The sequence below is a fragment of the Juglans microcarpa x Juglans regia genome, chromosome 8S (genome assembly GCF_004785595.1).
Source record: "Juglans microcarpa x Juglans regia isolate MS1-56 chromosome 8S, Jm3101_v1.0, whole genome shotgun sequence".
Taxonomy (NCBI): Eukaryota; Viridiplantae; Streptophyta; class Magnoliopsida; order Fagales; family Juglandaceae; genus Juglans; species Juglans microcarpa x Juglans regia.
The window spans coordinates 13,846,411-13,869,577 of NC_054609.1; the positions used below are offsets into that span (position 1 = coordinate 13,846,411).

The window sequence follows — 23,167 nt, forward strand, 5'->3', positions numbered from 1 at the left end:
ATTTTTTAAAAATATTTAAATATGTAAAAAGAATACATTTAAAAAAAATATAAAAAAAAAAACTCAAAACTACTAACGGTAACTCACAGCAGTAGCTGGGAGCGGTGGCCGTAGTGCCTCTCGAACAGAAATAATCCTGATTCCTTCTACGCACGCACAGGCTTTCTTTAAGAGTGGCACGAACAGAAATAATCAGAAATAATCCAGATTTCTGTTCATGTCGCTTATTGGAAACCTGCAAAATCTATTTTTGTAATATATTATTATTACTTACTGCATGTAGTTGATTGGAGATTCCGAAGCAGTCTGTGTGTTGCCACGTCTGTGGTTTTGGACTCATTTTCTTATTATTATTATTTTTTTTTAAATTAGGACTTTATAAATCGTTGACAGTAAGGTATACCAATCAGCAATTGATCACATGACACTGACATATATCAACTTTAATAAAGAAATCATTTCTATATTTGAGTTTGTGAAAGTTGGTATGCAAGTTTGAAAAGTTGTATGAATAAGATTTTTGTTATGAATTGTTGTTTCATTTTTTATTTAAATGATATTGGATTGAAGATGAAAAATTTTTTATTTAAATGATTTGTTGATAGATCCCATGCCTAAAATGAGTTGAAGCCTAGGAAAACTCATTTTAATTAGTGATTGTTAATTCAATTTTCTCGTCTGTCAAAGTCTCCCTCTCTTCAGCCGGTAGATGCCTGGCAAAAGAGATGAAATCAAAACATGGCCGACAGAAGACAACTTTGATGCTTAAGTTAGAGATGAGTTAAAAATAAGTTTGAGGCCGGCAGAAAATTATATCATCTTACCCGACAGAAAATGAGTTTGATGCTTAAGTTAGAGATGAGTTACCATTTGCCTTTAATATTTTTGCATCTGTCAATCTGAATTTGTATTATGGACTTCTCACTTAATTTAATGAACGTCAGGTGTCACTTTTAATCATGGAGAAATGATATTTGCACTCGCTTGAACTACTTGTTTTATACTCTAGCTCGACTGACAAATCTTGCCTTTGAAACTCAGTCCTCCCATTGGACGCCTCCCAACAATGATATTTCCTACGAGGAATTTGAGTTCAACTTAAGTAGTTATTCCGAGATTTTTCCATGCAAATAAGTTTTTTCTATGAAGGTTGATTACATGCAATGAGCCTTATATAAAGTAAAAATATATGCACAAAATAGCCATAACTATTAGACAAAAATTATAAAACTTCACAGCAAATAAAATAAGATATATCAAAAAAATTACATATATTTTAACATGATTGTAAAAAAATTACATACAAATTGTAACATGATTGTGTCGTGTTGGGCCAATGGATTATTCCTAACAGACATCATTAATTAATGACAACTAATTGATATTACCAAACTATATTGTCTTGGCTTCAATAATTTGGTGGTTGATGAACAGATATTACAAAACTTTATATTAAATAAAATATAATTATAAAATTATAAAAACAAATACATGTTTGCAAATCCCATTAACCAAAGGGTATAGCTACAAATACATGTTTAATTAGTGATCATTAGTTTGTAAATTTATTTTTATGTAATTATTTTGTGATTAAAATATTTTTTGAATTAGTTATAGATAAAAAAAAATACATGTTAAAAATTTGAATTTTATGCAAATTGTAACATGCGTGATTGTCTCGTGTTGGGCCAATTAATAGATCATTAATCCTAACAGACATAATTAATGAATGTCTTGTCTTTTCAATACAAAACTTTCATATTAAATAAAATATAAAAACTATACAAACAAATTCATGTTTACAAGTCCCAATAAAAAAGTCAGCATAATGTAAAAAAAAAAATAATAATAATAACTTTATGTCAAATATAACATGTTTGTGCGTATTGCATGCATGGGTGCATGGGCCATTAATAATATTATTATAATTTCCAATCACGACTTCATCATTCATGCATTCACATGATAAGGGCATGCATGCAGCCAAGAGAATCAAGGCAAGATCATATATATGATCTCAAATTTAATTATATGATTTAACCAAATTATAATATTAACAAATTCATTCTTAAATATCAGTATTTAATTTAAGGCACGACGTTGATGGAATGATCATTTTTAGATTTGAATGATAAATAAAAACTTTAAATTAATATATATAGTACGTACTCTGGTTGTTGGGGGAAAAATTATAAAAATCTACAGTAAATAAATAGATGTTTACAAATACCGATATAAACAAGTAATTAAGGATAATTAATGAAAGAGAAACAAGATTAATTATTATTATTATTATTATTTTATAAATTGTAACGTGCATGGTTGCATGCAATTGGCTGGCAACCGCATGCAAGCTGCTTAACAAGCTGACACGACATATCTCAAATTTAATACGATTAAAAAATAAATAAATTATCAATATTATTATAATGATTCCTTTAAAATATCGATATTCAAGATACGACATAACATTAATACTGTTATAGCTATATTATTTTATATAAACTGTAACATGGTCTAGATCGTGGACCGATTTAATGATAAATAAAAACTTTGATGTTACTTTATAATAATTTGGTTATTGCTAGAACGATCGAGGTCAAGAGTACTGGGGATGAGAGTTCCTAATTAATCAGGCCCCATGCAAAGTTATGAAAACTCAGTTTTTGGCAAATTCGAGATAAATCAATTTGATAAAAATAATAATAATTAATGAGAAAAGAAAAACTATAAAACATTAAAAAACAAATATTTGAATTTGTATTTTTTTAAAAAAATAAAGGATAATTAATCTAATATTAAAACCAACTGCTTTGTGTACGTATATATTTTTCCCAAAAGATTGACATTATTGTCTAGGATGTTACCATATATGTCAAATGTTCTATATATTTTCAGTACTCCGGATCGAGTATCCTATGCAAACAACATACTCACAAACATTAACCAAGCCGAAGGCATAGACGAACCAAGGGGCCAGGTCCGGCCCGCCCGGTAGGTGGTCGGGGCCGTACCTTGGTCTTAAATCGATGTTTTAATTAATTAGGTCTGAAATTTTTAATTTAACCTAATTAAAACTAGGTTTTGCCAAAACTTAACTCAAATTACTCATTTATTTTTAAGACTTGCACAGTTAATTTAAATAACCAAAAGGAGTATAAGCAACAATTGACAAGGTTTGGTTCATGAATGCATTTTCCTGTCGATGTTTTGGCCCCATCTTATAAAAGACACAAAAGAAACTCAAAGTATCTGTCCTCGTATACAATTGTGTCTGTCTGCTCAAATTTATCACCATTTCCAAATGTGTAGTACTCTATGCTAATCGATCCAAATAGAAAAGTCTAGAAAAAAAAAAAAAAAAAAAAAAAAAAACTTCGAAAAAAGGACCAACTTTCTTCTCTTTTTTTTTTTCTCAGCTCATCATGATCAAATAGAAACATCAAAAGATAAAGTAATAGATATAGATCAGCAGTGTAAATGTAGCAAATTAATGTTCAATCCCAATAAAAGTACAAATATTTCAACATTCCATCAAAGTATCATATGTAGTAAAGTTAATCATTCAAGATATATATAATATTTGGCTCCTTCCAGTTCAACTGTAATAGGATTCTATTTGCCTTTTATGCACACTTAGCAAGAACTAGAAGAGGAAATAACATATGCATGGGACTGTCACTGCCCCCTTTAAAGGGGAAAATTAAAAAAAAAACAAAAAAAAAAAAAAAAAGAAGAAGAAGAAGCCAATCTCTATGAGGCAAATACAGTTAATTATCTCTATATTCTTTGCAGCACCAGAGAGACGCGCTAAGCTTTAAGAGGAAAAGACACGTAGTAGGTAGAATCCATGCTTTCGTTTCTAGAAAGAGAAGCTTCTCCTTCTTGATCTCACAATCACCAGCGCGTGGTCTCCATGCACTACCACATGTGCACGTGAAGAAACTTGGCTGGCAGCAGTCCAGTCCATCCGATGTCGCCCTTCCTACTATGTTTCTGTTTTGCCGATGATATTGAGGAAGGGAATATAGGTCTCTTAAAAAACGTCTCAAGACAACAAACTGCAGTGTACCTCCATCGTCTCCAACAGTGGCTTTAGCTGTGAGAACTGCAAAAAACAACACCCCCCTCTTTGCAGGGTATGGGTGGGGACTTTTTCACTTTTGCATTGTGGTTGTTGTAACGGAGTGTTTGTTGCGAAACCTCATCCCCTCCTCATGTATCTTATTTTCCTTATTTGAATGATATATTTGTTTGCTTAAAAAAAAAAAAAAAAAGGCTTTAAGAGGATAAACGAAGTCTTGGCATGTCTTCCCCACTCAGTGAAGAGCTACTGTTGTGGAGACTTTTAAAAGCATGAATATATGAATATATATATATATATATATATATATATATATATATATGTGTGTGTGTGTATGTGTGTGTGTGTGGGGGGTATTACGAGCATGCATGTGTGACGTAGGATTATATATATGGATGTAACTTTTTGTATATAAATTAAAAGCCGTTAATTGAGACTTTTAGAATGATGAATGCTACGTTGATTTTTTATGGCATTAGAATAATGTTATTTTGGCAGTAATATGTGAATGGAGCGCATGAATACGATGGGGAAATGACATCTGATCTACCATAAGTCAGGCTTTGACGTTATGTGATCAATAACTCATGAAACTTATGTGGCAATTTTCGTGTGCTTATTTTGATAATTGGGAAATGTCAATTTTTGAGAAGTAATAACGTTATATGATGGAGTTGAGTTGATCTCAGTTCAGTCTTATTTAAATGTTGAGTTGAATTGAGATGAGTTGAGTTGAGTTGAGTTGAGTTTTTTATGAATAATAGTGAGTTGAAATAGTGGAATGAGTTTTGTGAGACCCACCTAAAATGAGTTTGGATGTGCTTGAACGTTAAGATTAGTTTAGATGTATAGGAAATTAAAAAAGATTATGGGTTCCAAGTATAAAGAGGTTTTGAGTTAAGTGATCTCAGTTCAATCCAGTCCAAATTCCAAATGGAGCTATCTTAGAAAATGCAAGTCTCGCTCATTTCCTTTGAAAAAAAGTAGAATCGATCAATTAAAAAAGTATCAAATTTACTTTCTTTTTTTTCAATGTACGAGAGTTGCTCAGACTAAAAAGACAAATATCATTTCTCAATAATTTATGAGCTGAACTTAGGTTAAGAGTTGGTACAAAATGAATGGGATAATTTGGGACGTTATAAGTGCAAACTCGTGAGACCCATGTGTACAGGCTGGGTTATACATGGTCTCATGGCAGTGACCTAGGCGTACGGACTTGGCCACACATGGGCCCATGGCCCAGAGGTTGTGCAACACATATAGGCCCATGTGTATTGGCTAGGGTATACTTTCTGGATCATATTTTATTGTGAGGATCATATCTTGGGTAATCTATTGAAATGATTTCTTGAGTAATGTTGTTGTGATAATTTTAAGAGTAATGAAAAGGAGATTGATATACATACATATATATATATATATATATATGGTGGTGCTACATCGGTACTGAAAGGTGTACCGATCAGTGTTATTTTTTTTTTAATAATTTGTGTTTTTTTTTTTTTTAAATACTGATGAGTACTCGTATACTTTAGAAAAATGATTTACACACAATATTTTTCACAAGACTTTCTACAACTATGTTTTAAATTAAGGGTATTTTTGTAAAACATCTTATAAAAATAATATCATTTTATAAAAATATCTTTATTTTATAACATTATTGTGCAATGTGTTGTACAACAATGTACTAAGCATCTTCATTGATATATTTTTATGGGATCATGAGAGGGTTGTATGTGCTTAGAATATGTAATGGTCTATGGATTAAATATTAGATGACTTTGAAATTGAGGAGTTTGAGATTGTACTTGCATCGGTACTATTACAGCAACCTCGTCACACATTGGTTATAGTTTTTGTATTGGGAAATTATATTCTTACCGACGAATATAATCGATAAAAGTCACCGATTTTTATTTTATTTTTTTTTATATATTTTTTTAATTAATTGTTAAGGAAGTATTTTTAAATGAGTTTGTGAATTTTTTTTTTTAAAAAAATGTTTAAAGAGATTTAAAAAATGTTTGAAAAAAATACAAAATAAAAAAGTGCATTGTACTTGCCGGTAGAGTCCACGGGAGTCACTCTCGATGGCTCTAGCAGACCCTTTTGTATTTACTGAACTTCTCACAAAACTCACCCTTCTCTTTCTCTCCTTAACATATGGTGAGCACTCTCAATGGATTAGCCAAAATTAAACTCTCAACAAAACTCTATTGTTGAATGTAAACACCAACACTTGCTTAATATTGCTCGTACTCATAGATTCCAATCCAATTTGCCTCTATCCTTTTGGGATGACCGTGTGTTAACAACAACTTATCTCATTAACAGACTACATTCTCCTCTTTTAGACCATAAAATACTTTATGAACTTATTTTCAACCAAACACATTCTTATACCATTTACATGTGTTTGGAGGTCTTTACTTTGCCTCAACTTTAATTTCTCGCATTCCAAATTTGATTCAAAAACTTGATATTGTGTTTTCATGGTTACTCTTGGGAGAATAAAGGTTATAAACTTCTCGACTTAGACACTCTTACCGTCTTCATTTCTCGTGACTTTCATGAACATATTTTTCCATTTCATTCTTTCTCAGATCATCAATATTTTTCTCCTATTAAATTTTCTAATGTACTTTTACCTCATATTATTATTGATCATGGCCTTAATGAGCCCTCTTCATCTATTACTACACCTGTTGCAATATCTACATAAACACAACTTCATTCTATTGATCTATAACCTTCTAATAACCCGCAACCTCCTACTAAAACCATACGTACATTATGTAGATAATCTTATCCTAAAACATCCTCTAGTTACTTGCATGTCTATAATTGTCATTTAGTCTCTTCTTCTATGCCTATGCTTATATCTATATAGTCTTCTCACATGTATGATCCAGGTAAACATTATGGCATTTCTCATCATCTTTTCTATTCACAATTATCATTCATCCATAAAAACTTTGCTCTAGTTGTTTCTACTCATTTTGAACATATATTTTTCCATCAAGCCATCAAATATCCTCATTGGTGTGAGGCTATGGCGACTGAAATAGTACTCTTGGAGAAAAATAACACTTGAATGTTAATGAATCTGCTTGCTTGTAAGTATGCCATTGGATGTAAATGGGTGTATCGTATCAAGTATAAATCTGATGGGGTCATTAAACTATACAAAGCCTGATTAGTTGCTAAAAGGTACATGTAACAAGATGGCTTAGATTATTTGGAGACTTTTTCGCCAGTTGCCAAAATGGTTACAGTTCGATGTTTACTGCTCCTAGTTACTATTCATGGCTGGTGCTTAATTTAATTAGATGTTAATAATACTTTTCTACATGGGGAGCTTACTGAAGAAGTGTATATGACTTTACTCCTGAATTTGATGCTAAGGGGGAGTCTCGGGTCTGTAGATTAGAAAAATCATTGTATGGCTTAAAGAAAGCCTCCAGACAATGGTTTTCTAAGTACTCTTCATCTCTACTTAAGCATGGTTTCACCCAATCAAAATCTAATTACTCTCTTTTTACTAGACTGAAAGGGGAGTCTTTTATTGTTTTATTAGTATATGTTGATGACATATTAAGTAGAGATGACATGTTAATGATATATTCAATTTCTGCATTTAAAACTATTGCGACATAATGAGTTTTAGCCTAAAGATCTTGGCCCTTCAAATTTTTTTCTTGGACTAGAAGTGGCTTGATCTGCAAAGGGTATTTCCATGTACCAAAGGAAATATGCCTTAGACATCTTAGCTGATACTAATTTTTTGAGTGCCAAGCCCGTGTCATTCCCCATGGAGTAGCACTTAAAACTTAGCAAAACCGAAGACTCTTTACTTTCTAACCCATCTGCCTACAAACGTTTGATAGCCCACCTGCTCTACTTCACACTTAAACGTCCAAATCTTACATTTTCTATATACATGCTCTTAGTCAATATCTAGAAGCACCTCGTGAGCCTCATCTTCATGCAAACCATTGTGTTCTTCAGTATATAAAAGCTATTTCTGGACAGTTTTTTTTTTCCTTGCTACATTTACTCTTCATCTTAAAGCTTTTGTCGATGCTAATTGCGTCTCTCGTCCCGACATTCGCCGATCTGTCATTGGGCTTTGTGTCTTCTTAGGAGACTCTCATTTCCTGGAAATATAAGAAACAAAAAACACTTTCTCATTTATCTGTCAAAGCGGAGTATTGATCAATGACTGTTGTCATTTGTGAGTTCACCTAGATACGCCACTTACTTCAAGATCTCTGCATTCCACATTCTCAAGCAGTTTTACTCTTCTGTGACAATAAAGTTGCACTTTACATTGTCAACAACCAATCTTCCACGAACGTACAAAGCATATTGAAATTGACTGTCATCTTGTTTATGGTTAACTCCACACTAGTCTCGTTCTTACTTTGCATGTTGCTTCTGCTCATCAACTTTCAAATCTTCTTAACAAACCTCTGAGACATGTTTCTTTCTCTGCATTATGTCGCAAGATGGGTCTTATAAACATCTATTCTCCATCTTAAGGGGGAGCATTAACTGTAGAATAATGTATATTGCGTTAACAATAGAGTAATTAGTTAGATAATTATAAACACTTTCCCGCTTTCTGTCCTATGTTCTTTATATATAAAACAGAGCCCCATATAGGGTTGAGCAAAAATCTAAAAATCCGACTGTGAATGTGACTCCGCTCTAACTTCGACAACACGGATTCGGAGCTTTATTTTTTTAAAATTTTTCAGTTGAAGTCAGAAGTGTCACCGCACCGACTCTGACTCTGATCCGATCCAACTCTAGACTTTTTGCTCTGACTCCAATATTGTACATATGTTAAAAAAGTATGTATTTATCTATATATTGATCATATATACTAGTATAATTATATAACTAGAACTTATATAATTAAATTTAATAATATACTAGTATACGTTAATTATTATAAAATAATATACTTATCAATAATAGTTTAATATATGTGAACATCATAGTATTACTATCATACATAATCAAGTACAGAAATAAGTTAGACACTGGCATTTAAATAAGTCTATTATAATAAGTTAGTGACACATAATACTAATTTACTAAAGTATAATAATATGTAATTAGACACTAGAAAATCTAGTATATAATTAAGTTAGAAATAAGTTAGACAATAGTATAATAACATGTAATTAAACATTATAGTATAAGTATCTTATATAAATAAATTAGACACTAGTATAAAATAGCTAATAAGTTAATAATATATAATACTAATTTACTAATTTACTAAAATATAATAACATTTAATTAGATACTAGAAATAAGTATAGTGTAATAAGTTAATAACACATAAATTATAATACTATAGTATACTAATATATAATTAGACTCTAGTGAATTAATATTTATTAATAATCAATACTAACAATTATAAAAAGTCCAAAAAAAAATATTGTTTAAAAATAGGCTAAATATGAAACTAAAAAAAAACCCAACAAAAGCCCAAGTCCAACTCCACTCCGACAAGTCGGAGTTGGAGTCGGAGTTTGGATTTCAACTTTGAAAAAGTCATAGTCGGAGTCAGATTTAGGGGATTCCAACTCCGACTGGGTCGATGCTCACCCCTAATCTCATGTAATCTAAACTTCATTCAATTCAATACAATTTTTTCCCGAACTCTTCTTTCACATAATCCTACTTGTGTGTGTGTGCACGCACACAAAATATAAATTTCTAGATGTATATCAATTAAAACAGATCATTAATATTGAGTATCATTGAGGAGAAGTAGTAATTGTTAACAAGATAATGAAATAAGCAACTGTCAAAGTGTTATATAGTTTTTTTTATCAATTATCTATAATAAAAGTTAATCCGATACTAGTAAAGGTAGCAAAACAAGAAGGGTTAAGTAGGCCGATCAAAACATGGTTTAAGCTGAGATACATATATGCTACCGTTGTAAAATATAGGAGATGTACATAACACTAAATACATCCCTAACACAATAAGGAATATCTCTAGCACGCCACCATCTTAAGAAGAAACCAACTTGTTCATATTCTAAATATATCATAAGAAAGAGTGGATTTTCATTAGAAGGAAATAGTGGGATTTCCTTCTCAATGAGACCCCATCTTCTTGAGTTGATGGAATAATTCCTATGTTTGCATTGATGAAAATATATAGAAGTTTACATGAAAAGTTGATAAATACAACACAAAATATATATTCTATGGTTAGTTACAAACTCCACTCTATACAATCTCTAATGATCTCTATCTACAAGTTCCTGTATTTACTAAGTTGATGAACACTCCTAGATTTTTTCATGTGCCAAGTGTTAAACCAGATCTTATTGTTGTCATTATAAGTCTTGGAGTCTTAGAGATTTGGGCCCTGTTTAGATCTTGAGATGGTCTCAACCCATCTTAACCCATTTCATCACATCATATATCATCTGATCTCAACATACATATACACAACTGAAAAACAAACACTTTTCAATTTCAGATTTTTAACTATTTTATCTAATCATTTCCAAACTTCCAAATTAAACACAAAAATAATTCAATTTTTTCAAATCTTAAAACAAAAATAATATTAAAAAATAATATTCTATAATATTTTAGTTTTATAATTTTTTATCCAATTTTTTCTCTCTCATTTCTCAAAATCTCATAAAACATTTTAAGTCAAACCATTTCTTTATTATTCACATATTATTTCTTATTTCACTACTATTAATAAATTTCTCATCTTATCTCAACATTCAAATAAGGCCTTAGAGTAATGTAGATGCACCGGTGCCTTGGAGACTTGGAGTTTATCCTTAACATGCCCCTTCAAGCTCATAGGAGGTGCAACAACCATGAGCTTGTCTCTAAGAGCAAGGAACCTACCAATAGTAAGGCCCTTGGTGAATATATCTGCATAACTATGCGATATAACTATGATACATGGCATGCCACGTCAAGCAGTCACTTTGAGCGGACAGAGTAGCTTTATTCTTTGTGCAATATTCATGCTTCTCTGCTCCCATCTTATTTCTTTAATCTTCTCATATGTTTCTCTGATAAAGAGGGTTATAACTAGAAAAAAAAATGACAGCAAATGATTAAGGTTTATTAAATTTTATGATGAAAATATTTACGACTAATGATAAATCTCATAGGATGTAATTTAATATCATGTAATATTTCAAACAAAATCATAGTATTTGGATTAAAAACAACACTGAATTTGAGGACAACAATAATGTCTACATTCATAAAAGTACTACATGTTCTTTACACGTTTTTCAGAGGGTACACGTACCAGCTGGATTGTAGTTTGGCCACATCCACTTCTTTTCTATATAATTTCTTTGCAACAATAAAACTTTGACACTTGTTTTTTTACATATTGATTCATTTAATCTGCTCATGAATGGGTATCTATTTTAGGAGTCCACATCCAAAACCTGTTAGATTTTGAACTCTATTTATTAGAAATAATGTTATTACTAATATCACAAATTGACATGACTTTATCTGATTCATTAGATCTACTTTAGAATAAAAATAATTTTACAATTTGATAAATCACATCAAAGCACGTCAATTTATTAAATTACTTTTATGTAATGATTTTATGGTTAGAATATTTCTCTTTTTTTTTTTCATCACTTGCAGATATTGGTGTGTCTAATCAAATCAATTAATTATTTATATTTTTTTATTAACTAATTAATTTCCTCATTTATAACTAATTAGTCAATAATAGTCGGACGTCATTTTGGAAAATTTTGGTGACATTTTGGTCTTCCATGAAATATGCATGCTGATTTTTGTGGCAAATTTCTTTGTCCTTTTACACGTTTTTCTGCTAGAGTTAGCTAAAGAAAAAGATGTAGACCAGAAAAAAGATTGTTCACCAAGATATTCATACCAGGGCTTTCATCCCTGATGAGAGAGAAAATAAAAAGAAAAAAGAAAAAAGATTGTAGGTTTTGAACAGGACCACATCAACATGCAATCTTATCTCTACCATAAATTATTAAAACCTTGCCAAGTGAGACAATTTTTTGCTTAAGGTGACAATTTTTTGTTAGAGTGATGCTTAAGGACAATCCTAGAATGTGTAAGTTACGCGTATTTTATTTAAAAAAAAATGAAATCTATTGTTAAAAAAATAAATTTTTCATGTGAATCTTAGATTTATCTACTTTTTTTAAAGAGAAATGCTAGTATGTCACCTCATTTTGACCGCTCATATATTTAGTTTTTTTAATAGTTAAGGAAGTGATTATTAATGTATTGACATTTTTTTATTTTTTAAAAATACTTAAATATGTTTAAAAAATATTTGAAAAAAAAAGTAAAAAAAAAAAAAGAAAACAAACAAAGTGCAAATTGCACTATGCGGCACACAAAGTGGGCATGCCTAGGTGGCAGAGTAGTAACACTCTTTTTCAAATGAAGTGTGCAATACTTATACATCTTAGAACTGTAAATATCATTTTTTTTAAATGTTAAATCTTTGGATATATATATATATATATATATTATAATGTTAAGAAAAATTATACATATACAACTCTTTTTGCAACAATTTACACAATTATGTTTTAAACGAGTGAATTTTTATAAAAGTAACTTATAAAAGTAATATTATTTTATAGAAATACCCTCAATTTAAATCATGATTATATAAAATAACTCATAAAAGTAATATCATTCATAATTACAACTGGATTCATGATAAAATATTTTATTATCAATATCCAAACCAATAATATATATATAAATTAATATTTTCATAAAATAAAATTACATGCTAACAAAAAAAGTCTAATAGTTTGAGATATTAAGTAGTAAAATACTAATATTAATATTACATCCCAACAATAAAAAAACATAAAACTAAACATTTATAAAATTTGAAAATAAAATTTATTCATATTATACATGTTGATTGCGGATTTCACAAGTTGACTAGCAATTAATCCGTTAATTAATCTTGTCTTATTGAGTCAATCTGTTTTGATTCAAATCTATTTATATAAAATAAACCTGCTTATTTCGTATCGAATTCATGAATCGTATCATATATTGACACCCACATCTTTTTATTTATCACTATTAATATATAGAATTTGTATAGAATTTGAAAAAAAAAATGATTCTTAGAGCTATTTGGTAGTCCTTTCAGCCACTCATGTATCATTTCAATTGCTGTGCTTTTGTATCCACAAACTCTCCACTAAAAGAGCAAATTTCGAAGTATCATTCCAAATATATAGTACCCTCTACTTTATAGTTTCGACATCGACATCATGATTTCTTTTATGAACAGTTTAGTTTTCTTTTTAAGAAGAAAAGAAAGCTAAATGACACTGCCTTTATTTGTGGCATATTTTTTAGTCAAAAACTAGAAAAGGAGAATCGGCCACGTCTTGCATAGAGAAAGAGAGAGAGATCAAAACAAAAGTTGCCATTCCCCTATGTTCCCAAGAGCGCGTTGCAAGCACTAGCATTCCATTCTTAGTAGGGTCGGCCTTGTGGTTTTCAACATCAGACATGTCCTCTCTAAAACATTTTTCTCTTTTTCTTTTTTTATTAATAATGTTACCTATAGTTTTAGGAAGTGTTAAGTATTCTATATATATATATATATATATATATATATATATTTTAAAAAAGTAAGATCTATCATTAAAAAATAATTTTTTTTATGTGAATCCTAAATTTACCTAATTTTTTCAAATAAATCTCCGAGACTTACACATCTTAGAATTATAAATATCATTTTTCTTTTTCATTTTTATCTCTCATCAAGTATGAGGTGGTCTAAGGGTGGAGTACTGCCCAACAAAAGCTCTTAGTACAATTATTATAAAGAGTACTACTAGGATGCCGCCCAGCAGTGACGACTAGTCGTGCTCTTAGGTAAAATTCACATTTTTTTTTTCTTATTCATATTTTTTAAAAATATAAAAACCTACCAATATATTAATAGTCACTTTTTTAATCAGTAAGTAAAAGAAAAAAATGTGAAAAAAATTAAATACATGAACAGTTAAAATGAGATGACAAAATGAGACGGTATGGTAGTATTAAAAAGTCAATAAATTAGAAAAAAAATAGGAAAATGGAATAGGTTAATGTTCAGTCCTGGTTTTCCTTTGTTGGTCAGGTGCCAAAGAACGATTGATTTAGCAGTCCAAAATGTTGTGGACCACTTCGCTTTTCCTATAGCCGATGGGGTTTACGAGGCTAGAAGTTGCGTTTTATAGGTTGCTCTTAAATTAGCATCGAAGAAATCCACTTTCTAATTTGCCAGAGTAAGATAGACATATATGGATAATCATTCAAATCAAAGCTTTGCTGATCATGTCCTCTAAGAACGAAAGATACCAATGCATGAGACTCATGCGTTAATTATGAAAGAGTATGGTTGATTAAGTCTTGAAGATTAGAGGCCGAAGAAGTTAATGAAGTGGAACATCTGGTACTAGGGGGCTTGAAAATGGGTGACACATGAGGCTCATGTGCTATTTTGGGAGGTCCGTGAGACTTACGCGCATATCCTACTAATGAATGGCTTTACTGAAAGTTGGTATGTGGTGCTTGAAGATGTCTGAAAGGAGATAGTCCCGGATTTCTATCATATGAAAAAGAAATTGAAAAGTGAATTTCCATCTTGGGAGGGGAGAGGAGAGGATAGGAGGGAGGAACCACGGCTCCTCCCACTCAAATTCGCACAAAGTGGGGTGGTTGGTATGGGTTGAGAGAGAGAGAGAGAGAGAGGAGTAATCTGGACGTCTTAGATTTGCTCGACATGACTCTTCAAAGCAAATGATTGAAAGAGAAGCTGCAAAACCCATTGAAGATCAGTTCCAAAACTACTTTGAGGCTTTTCTATGATAATAATCATGTTGTGGTGATTGACAAAAGTAAAAATAGAATCTACTACAATGACAGTTCTCTCTATTTTAACTCAAACCTTTTATGGGTATCTAGTACATGTTTGGACGCTATAAGGGTTTTTAAAATTCTCAAAATTTCTTATACTTTCATTAACAAATATCACTCAAATATAAAATATTTTTTAATTTCAAATTTTTAACTTTTTCATTTAATCATTACAACTTTTATAAAATTTAAAACAAAAATTGTAGAATTCTATTACATACAATCACTTTTGCGTATTCTTTGCACATTTCACTGATATGATTAGCCAAAACAGTTATTTTATATTAAAAAAAAAGCTAGGCAACCAATGGCTTTGGTAGTGTTAGCAAAAAGTACGCAAAAGTGACTGCACATAAAATTTTTATTTTCAAAATATGGGACGTAAACAGTATATAATGCTCTTTTTACCAGATGTAAGATTTTGATTATAAAGACCATTAGAATGCATATGTGGTGGTAGGATAATTAGGATGGGTTTTTTTCAAAGGCATTTGCATTGGGGGCGTGACTCAAAATTATAGCATAGAAGAGCGTGGTTAAGAGCACATTTGACAATTGTAGTTTGGAAGATTCTCTGGGCCTCCTCTCTCTGATTTACATACTCCATGATTGCAGATTTATCTCACCTGCAGACGAAAGAGATGGCAGTCACGAGATTTTTATTTTTTATTTTTTTAAATATTTTTTCTTTTAAAGTCTTGTGAGCATCGATATGAATGAACTTGACAAAGAACCCATCCCTTCGATTCCCAAGTGGTCCTCCTAAATTGATAGTTTGATACCCACCTCACTCCTCATCCTACACACACATTCTGTTCGACTTCCTCTTATCCAACGAACCTTCGCTTCCTTTTCTTGCCAAATATTACAAATAATGAATTGAACCCATTTAACTTTTCAACAGTTTTTCAGTCTGAGTTGGAAAAATTGCCAAGCTAAACCATGACAAGTGAAGTAGTTTGGAGCAAAGAAGAAGAGAAAGCTTTTGAAAATGCTATTGCAATGCATTGGGTGGATGAGGACTCCAAAGAGCATTGGGAGACGATTGCTTCAATGGTTCCCAGCAAGAGTATGGAAGAATTGAAGCAACACTACCAAGTGTTAGTGGAAGATGTGCGTGCAATAGAGGCAGGACATATACCACTTCCCAACTACTTAGGAGAGGAAGCATCATCTTCAAACAAAGACTGTCATGGCTCTTCTGGGGCTACGGCTTCGGATAAGAGGTCAAATTGTGGTTATGGAAGTGGGTTTTCAGGATTAGGACATGACTCAACCGGGCATGGAGGGAAGGGAGGGTCGAGGTCGGAACAAGAACGGCGAAAAGGAATTCCATGGACAGAAGAAGAGCATAGGTATTGTTCAAATGACTTTGAATTCATGTTGAGCTCTGCTACTGACTTGTATTTGCAGTGTTAAGCTGCCTCTCCAGTTGGTGATTTTGGAACATGGTGTATTAGCATGAATTATATTAGGCTTAAATCTGTCATATTAGATCCTAGACATATATCTGACTAGAGGAAGTGATTAAAGATGTATAATTTGGGAAATCATATGTGAAATCTGGATAAAGAAGCTGATTATGAATGGAAAACTTTGGAACTGACTTAATTTTGATTCTACAGGCTGTTTTTACTTGGATTAGACAAGTTTGGCAAGGGGGATTGGAGAAGTATTTCAAGAAACTTTGTCATTTCCAGGACTCCCACACAAGTGGCTAGCCATGCTCAAAAGTACTTCATTCGCTTGAACTCCATGAATAGAGATAGAAGAAGATCTAGTATCCATGACATTACAAGTGTGAACAATGGAGATGTCACTTCTCATCAAGCACCAATTACAGGCCAACAGATACACATGAACCTGTCAAGTGTAGCCGCTATAAGACCGCCAGCAAAGCATAGAGCTCCACCGCATATGCCTGGTTTAGGCATGTATGGAATGCCGGTAGGGCATCCGGTTGCTGCTCCACCAGGGCATATGGCATCGGCAGTTGGAACTCCTGTCATGCTTCCTCCCGGACCCCATCCCCATCCCCATCCCCACCCATATGTTGTCCCAGTTGCTTACCCTATGGCACCTCCCCCAATGCACCAATAACATTCCTATCTTCAGTAACCAAAGTTTTTCAAGTTAGCATTCAGAGGAAGTGGTTTGTGCAATGATAACATTCCTATCTTCTGTAACCAAAGTTTTCCAAGTTAGCATTCAGAGGAAGTGGTTTGTGCAATGAAAAATCACATTGCATCAGAAACTCAGTTATGGACAGATCACAGCTCTGTTGTATCTAATTTGGATCATTCCAACTTGTTGGTTGCTTTAAAAGATAACATGTTCTTGCATTGAATGAATAACGTCCATTTTCAACTGAAATGATACACTTTTTTTTTGTGTTTTATATGTATATATTTATATATATTTTCAACAGCTCAATACATGTCAACAGGCAACAACCTTTAATGTATATAATTCACAAGTCTAGCACCTTCATGTATGAAGGAAAAAAAAATATATTGGAATGCAAAGACATTTTTATGTCCAAAACAGACAACTGCAGCCTCATTTCTTTATCATCCATCAACAAGAACAACACTATAGGCAATTAAGTCGCACTTGCATTTAATTCATGGGCAACAGGTATTTTGTCCAGTGGACCGCTACTCTCATAAAGCATAACCGGTCTTGCTGAATTTGTTACTTGCATGTTTCTTTCCTTTATTCTGAACAACCTAACTTTTTTCCACAGACGGAGAGAGAGAGAGAGAGAGAGAGAGAGAGATGTGCGGATATTTAAAATAAGAGATAATGACGTGGCTCAACGTTTGTTCCTATTTTGAAAAGTTTACATGTCATAGAGTGCATTATTAACAAATGGGGGAAGAGAGTAAAGAGGGAAATCTGTACCGAGATTAATGCCACAAGTATACGTACAATACCCTTAAAACAATATGGGCATGCAGTAAAGATATCATCCTGAAACTGGCTGGCATACAAGGAAAAGGGTGCCATGTATATTTGATCTACAAAATCAATCAGCACCCCTTTGATTTTACATGAAGATGCCCCTTTAGTAGATGATACAATAAACGTTTCTGTCCCCATTTCCACCATAATGGTTCCACAGCCCCTCATCTCCTTTTGTTCTGTTTCTCTGCCCTCCAACAACTACTCAGGCTCCACAAGGCGCAGAGAGAGAGGGGGGGAAGGAGAGGAAGTTTTGCCTCCCATCAAGTTTGGACCATGACACTTGGAATGCATTAAGGGAAAGGGACACAGAGATCCTCACTTCTGTTTTTCCAATGTGACAGCAAACTTGAATACTTGAACCCAGAGCAGGCCAGAAAGTTCATCTGAATTTTAAGCACTTCCAGAACGGATTGCACACCAGCTTTGGAAGGTAAAATTGTATCCAAATTGCATCGAGGAATTTCACCCAGCAATACCTTTTTCAAAAGAATGCCAAGTCAGAAATTACATCATATTAAATAAAAGAATTATTATAACAATGATATTGACACTTCAGTAATATAAAAAACCACCTCAAATACTGCAACTATATTACTTCTTTTTTTTTTATCGGTACTGCAACTATATTACTTCTAATCACCTCATACAAATATCAGAACAAGTTTTACTTGATAATAAATATTAAACAGATTCAACCAAAAGCAGATTGGTGGGCATCAAGGAAGTAAAATGTTTGTACTGCTCAAGTGAAGATCTTCCCACTCCTAACAAATTTGTACAATTAAGCTTCATACCGTATAACTTTATTCTAAGTTTCCATTTGGTCCCCGACCATTGAATTTCACAATGTCATCCCAAAACTTTGAAGATTGTTGCAATGTTAAACTTTATGTGGTCTGTGTCACCATGATTATGTTCAAATGCACGAGACCACATGCTCCCACTAAAACAGACATGGCCCTCACATGTTTCCGGCCAAGCTAGTTGCCATTTCCAATCTGAAACACCGACAAGTCATGCACATGTCCATTGTGCTTTATAGGCAGGAATTGCAAGTAGGGTTGGTCTGAAACATGTGAAGCTCGTGCCTATGTTTGATTGGCTCAGATGTTGATAATTTGTCTCCTGTAGTAATAGAAGGTTAACATATGCAGCAATCTCCAAAGTAACAGCTTACATTACTGTAATAAGAAGATTGACAAATAAAAACTAACAGAAGTTGGATGGTGTAAAATGTAGTTAGGCCAGAGAAATAGGTGATACATACAACATGTTGGGGAAAAAATTATATTCACCTTAATCACTGCAGTAGCAGAAGACAATATTGAACGAAGATAATAGCTGCAAACAAATACATTAAAAGTTAACTCAGATGAAATGAAAGGGATGCTAATTATAAAACCAAGAACAATAGTAGCAACAACACCGCCCTCAAGAATAACAAGCATCTTTCTAACATAAAGGGCATTCAACATGTGTGTCCTCTGTAAATAGCCTGCAGGAGTAACCTATATAGACAAAGTTAATTTGCGATGAAAGATCACAAGAAGGCAGAATCCTTTGAATTTGCTTCTAGGAAGTAAATCCTGGGTGCAAGATCCCACCCCTCATAACTGTGTATCAACTAATCTAGAAGAATCCCTAAAACAAAATTGAGCCCAAGATGTCTACGTCTAGTACTCATCCCAAGCCTACTCTTTGACCAGTAGATTGCACCTTAGCAGCATAAACATTATGTCAGAGGTCAGGAGAAATTCTCCTTGAAGCTTCACATTACATGGAAAAATGACAGACAAGCATAACCAAACTTCTCGGTTCTAAGAACGAAAGCTTCTAATGCCTGTTCTATAAAACCATTTAATGAAACCTCATCTCCAAGAACAAGGGATACACAATTGCCGAAGGGCTAAAGCATTCAACAATTTTGGCAGCAAACTACTGCAAAAATATATCGAAAAAAGATAATGGAATGTAAAGGATAGGTTGAGGAATACGGTAATAGATTCTTCGGTAATTATAAATACACTAGTTGTAAACCTCTGTAATGCATATGAACAATTAAATTTATTAAATGAAACATTCTTTATTTGACCAAGTTAGCATGTCTTAACCCATAATAATAAATAGAAAATTTAAAAAAAAATTAAATGTCACCATTTAGATCTTCAAAATTTTCATTGAACTCAATCAAACCTCATGAGTCATGAACTTTGCTCGAGTAAAAACTGACCAACAAAAAACTGAAAAGAGGGATAATATGGATGAAACTGGAGACAAGCATGACTGGTATTAACATAACTACTGTTACCATTCAGAAGAAGGATCATTTCAGAAGTAAAGCACATAAATTTACATGAATACAACCAAAATGTATGTAAAGGCAACAGTGGCTCGATAGTTCAACTAGTTTCATTAGTGAATCAATGAAGTGGTCAAGTTAAACAAATAGCATGCTAAGTAATCCATAGTGGCTCTTTCCCTGCATGAAAATTCTTACTTCATCATAAATATTGTCAATTAAGACAGCCATGCTGCAAATAGGCACAAGTTCGGTCGTAAAACATGCCCACGACAGGCAAGGGACAAAGAGAAAGAAACACCACACAAACACTGTATCCAGAAGTAAATAAATTCAAAGCTGTTGGCACAACTAGCAAATAAATTCAATTTGTACGAATTATTTTTTTTTTAATTTCTGCACAATGTTGGCAAGAAGATTGATAAGAAATAAAGTGTTAATTCACCAGTATTGTATAAAAATGATGATCACAAAAGACAGTTCATCCTAAAAGGTGTGCAACTTCAAGCAGATAAGGATGAACTCTCCTTGCTATGATGGGATTCCATCTTGACGATTCCGGACAATAGGACAAGTTGATCATGAAAAGGGAACAGTCCAACCCTCTCAAATAATTGAAATTCCTAAAATAAATTCATCTTTTTTCACTTCTGAGGGACCCTCTATTGCTCATGCACTTGAATTGCCAAGAAAATACACAGCACAGCTCAACTTCCTCTTCTCAAGAGATAAGCTACTAAACCAGAAGAATTCACATCCGCTTGAATTACATACACAACTCAACTTCCGTTCTCAAGAGATAATCTTCTAATCTACAAGAATTTAATGTTTCAACAATTGTATCAAACTCCCCAGGGAGAAAATCTCAAAGAGAAGCATATTAAGAAAGAATACAGCAAAAATCTCCATCAAACCAAAGATCCTAAAAACTTTTCTACCAAAAGCATGCAAACTATCACTAGGATATAATATCTCCTGATAATCTCCCCCTCTTCATACACTTCTTCTAAAGCATTGCTTTCTCATGAAAAACTTATACAAATGAAGGTTTTGAGGTATTCACTTCTAATTAGAGGACTAGTATGTAAATGGAATCTAGATCGCTTTGGACAAATGGAAACCCTGATAGGAAAAATACCAAAAAGGTGCAAATTAGGCACAAGCCAAGTATATGCGATGTATGCAAAGACCAACGAACATTTCTATTCAAAGAAGAAATCGGTGCCCTAGCACACCCGGAAAAAGCACCACCAGTATTCTAAGGGCATACTCCTTGGTACTGCCATTCTAATGAAAGGGCTAATAACCATGAAGGTATATAAAAAGCAAATGCGTACATAAATTCAACTACAGGTACACAAATTTAAACCCAGTGATCAACCACCAGCTTAATTTTCTTGTCATTCTAGAAACACACTACATATAACGAATAGGCTGGTTAGGCAGCAGGCTGACAGAAAGCTTTATGTTTACAATACAACCTTCTTTTTCCTGTTTTCCTTCGTTTTTGGACAAGTGAGACTGTGTGGAACTAACCCCGCTTCTATTTGATTATTTTCTGATACAATAACAGTAAAGCACATTCTAGAAACACACTGAAGTATCCAAAAAGCTAAATTGAACCATCTAAAACCACTACGTTTGAATTCAGCCCTTAATCCAGAAGAAACTAAGCAAAAGAGAATTGTTCACCTTTTGGTTTACGCTCTGTTGGAATTGCATCAATGCAGCAACATATTTTGATATAGCAAGCCCTCTTGTGCCCCTACTTACAAAAAAAATAAAAATTCAAGAGACAAAACAACACACACAAAGCTGCTCCTTTTGGTCCTCTACAAGAAAAGCCCCAAAAGGAAAACCTCCACTTAAAATGGAACCCAATATAATACTAAGCTAGTTCACTAGTTTTGGTGAGCAAACAAGTTAACAACATAAACATATAAGTCAAAATTTCATTTATTTCGCTTTTCCCGAAAATTCTCTGTAACCTTACACTACCAGGAAAACAAAATTAACAACAAAAATCTCGTTAAGCCTCCAAATTTACAGGGACTCCTCGAGCTCATTCATCTTCTCTCTCTTCTTCAATTCGGCTTCATACTTTTTCAGTCTCTCATTCATTTTCTCCTGCGTTAACAATTAATGAAAATAATTACAAACGTCTTTCATAAAAATGGTAAATTAAGAATTCAAATTTTCTTTTCTATTTTTTATCTGCAACCAAACGGACGGTTCAGAGACTAGTAAAGTTGGGAGCGGGGGATGGAAAGCAAGCTGACCTTGTAGCTAATTTCGACGCGGTGCATGACGTAGAAGCCGAGAACACCACCAAGAATAGTGCCGGTGATGATCCGAACGTAGCCCCATTTCCGAGAAGCAGCCGCCACCATATTTTTTTCTCGCACTTTCTCTAGCTTTCTTTCCTCGATTTTCTTTGGGAAAGATACGGCTTGGATGCTCTAAGCGGCGTCAGAGTCTGAGACTCAGAAGCCTGCCCACCGTTTGTTCGAACTTTGAACCGCCCCCACACATTTGTTTTTTGTTTTTTTTTTTAATTTCTATAAATATATTTTTTTATATTCAAGTATTTAACAAATGAATATTATTCAAATTTAACATTTCATCAAATTTTAGAACAATGATTAGAATTTCATATTTAATAATATGATATATACACCATTTTAAGGTAAAAAATAATGTGATAAATAGAATTTGAAAGAAAAATAATATATACACAACTATTTTATAATTTTTTTATATAAATTTACAAATTTCTTAAAAAATATATTATTTTTTTAGATTCAAAGCCATCAAAGTCATACAAAGTTTCAATTAAACTTAAAAAATAATTAA

General features: G+C 32.6%; 2 protein-coding genes across 2 annotated transcripts; one reads left to right on the forward strand and one right to left on the reverse strand.

Moving 5' to 3' along the window:
- Positions 1-15,637: 15,637 nt before the first annotated feature.
- LOC121245070 (transcription factor MYBS1-like) lies at positions 15,638-17,415 on the forward strand. Its single transcript, XM_041143349.1, has 3 exons — positions 15,638-16,403; positions 16,674-17,149; positions 17,218-17,415. The coding sequence occupies exons 1-2, from the start codon at positions 15,991-15,993 to the stop codon at positions 17,146-17,148; spliced, it is 888 nt and encodes a 295-aa protein (XP_040999283.1). The 5' UTR covers positions 15,638-15,990; the 3' UTR covers position 17,149; positions 17,218-17,415.
- A 4,837-nt stretch (positions 17,416-22,252) lies between these two features.
- Positions 22,253-22,832, reverse strand: LOC121245071. The gene is made up of 2 exons (XM_041143350.1): positions 22,594-22,832; positions 22,253-22,441 (listed from the first exon to the last, which is right to left on the reverse strand). Exons 1-2 carry the CDS (start codon positions 22,702-22,704, stop codon positions 22,358-22,360), a joined length of 195 nt encoding a protein of 64 aa, XP_040999284.1. The 5' UTR covers positions 22,705-22,832; the 3' UTR covers positions 22,253-22,357.
- Between the last annotated feature and the right edge of the window lie 335 nt (positions 22,833-23,167).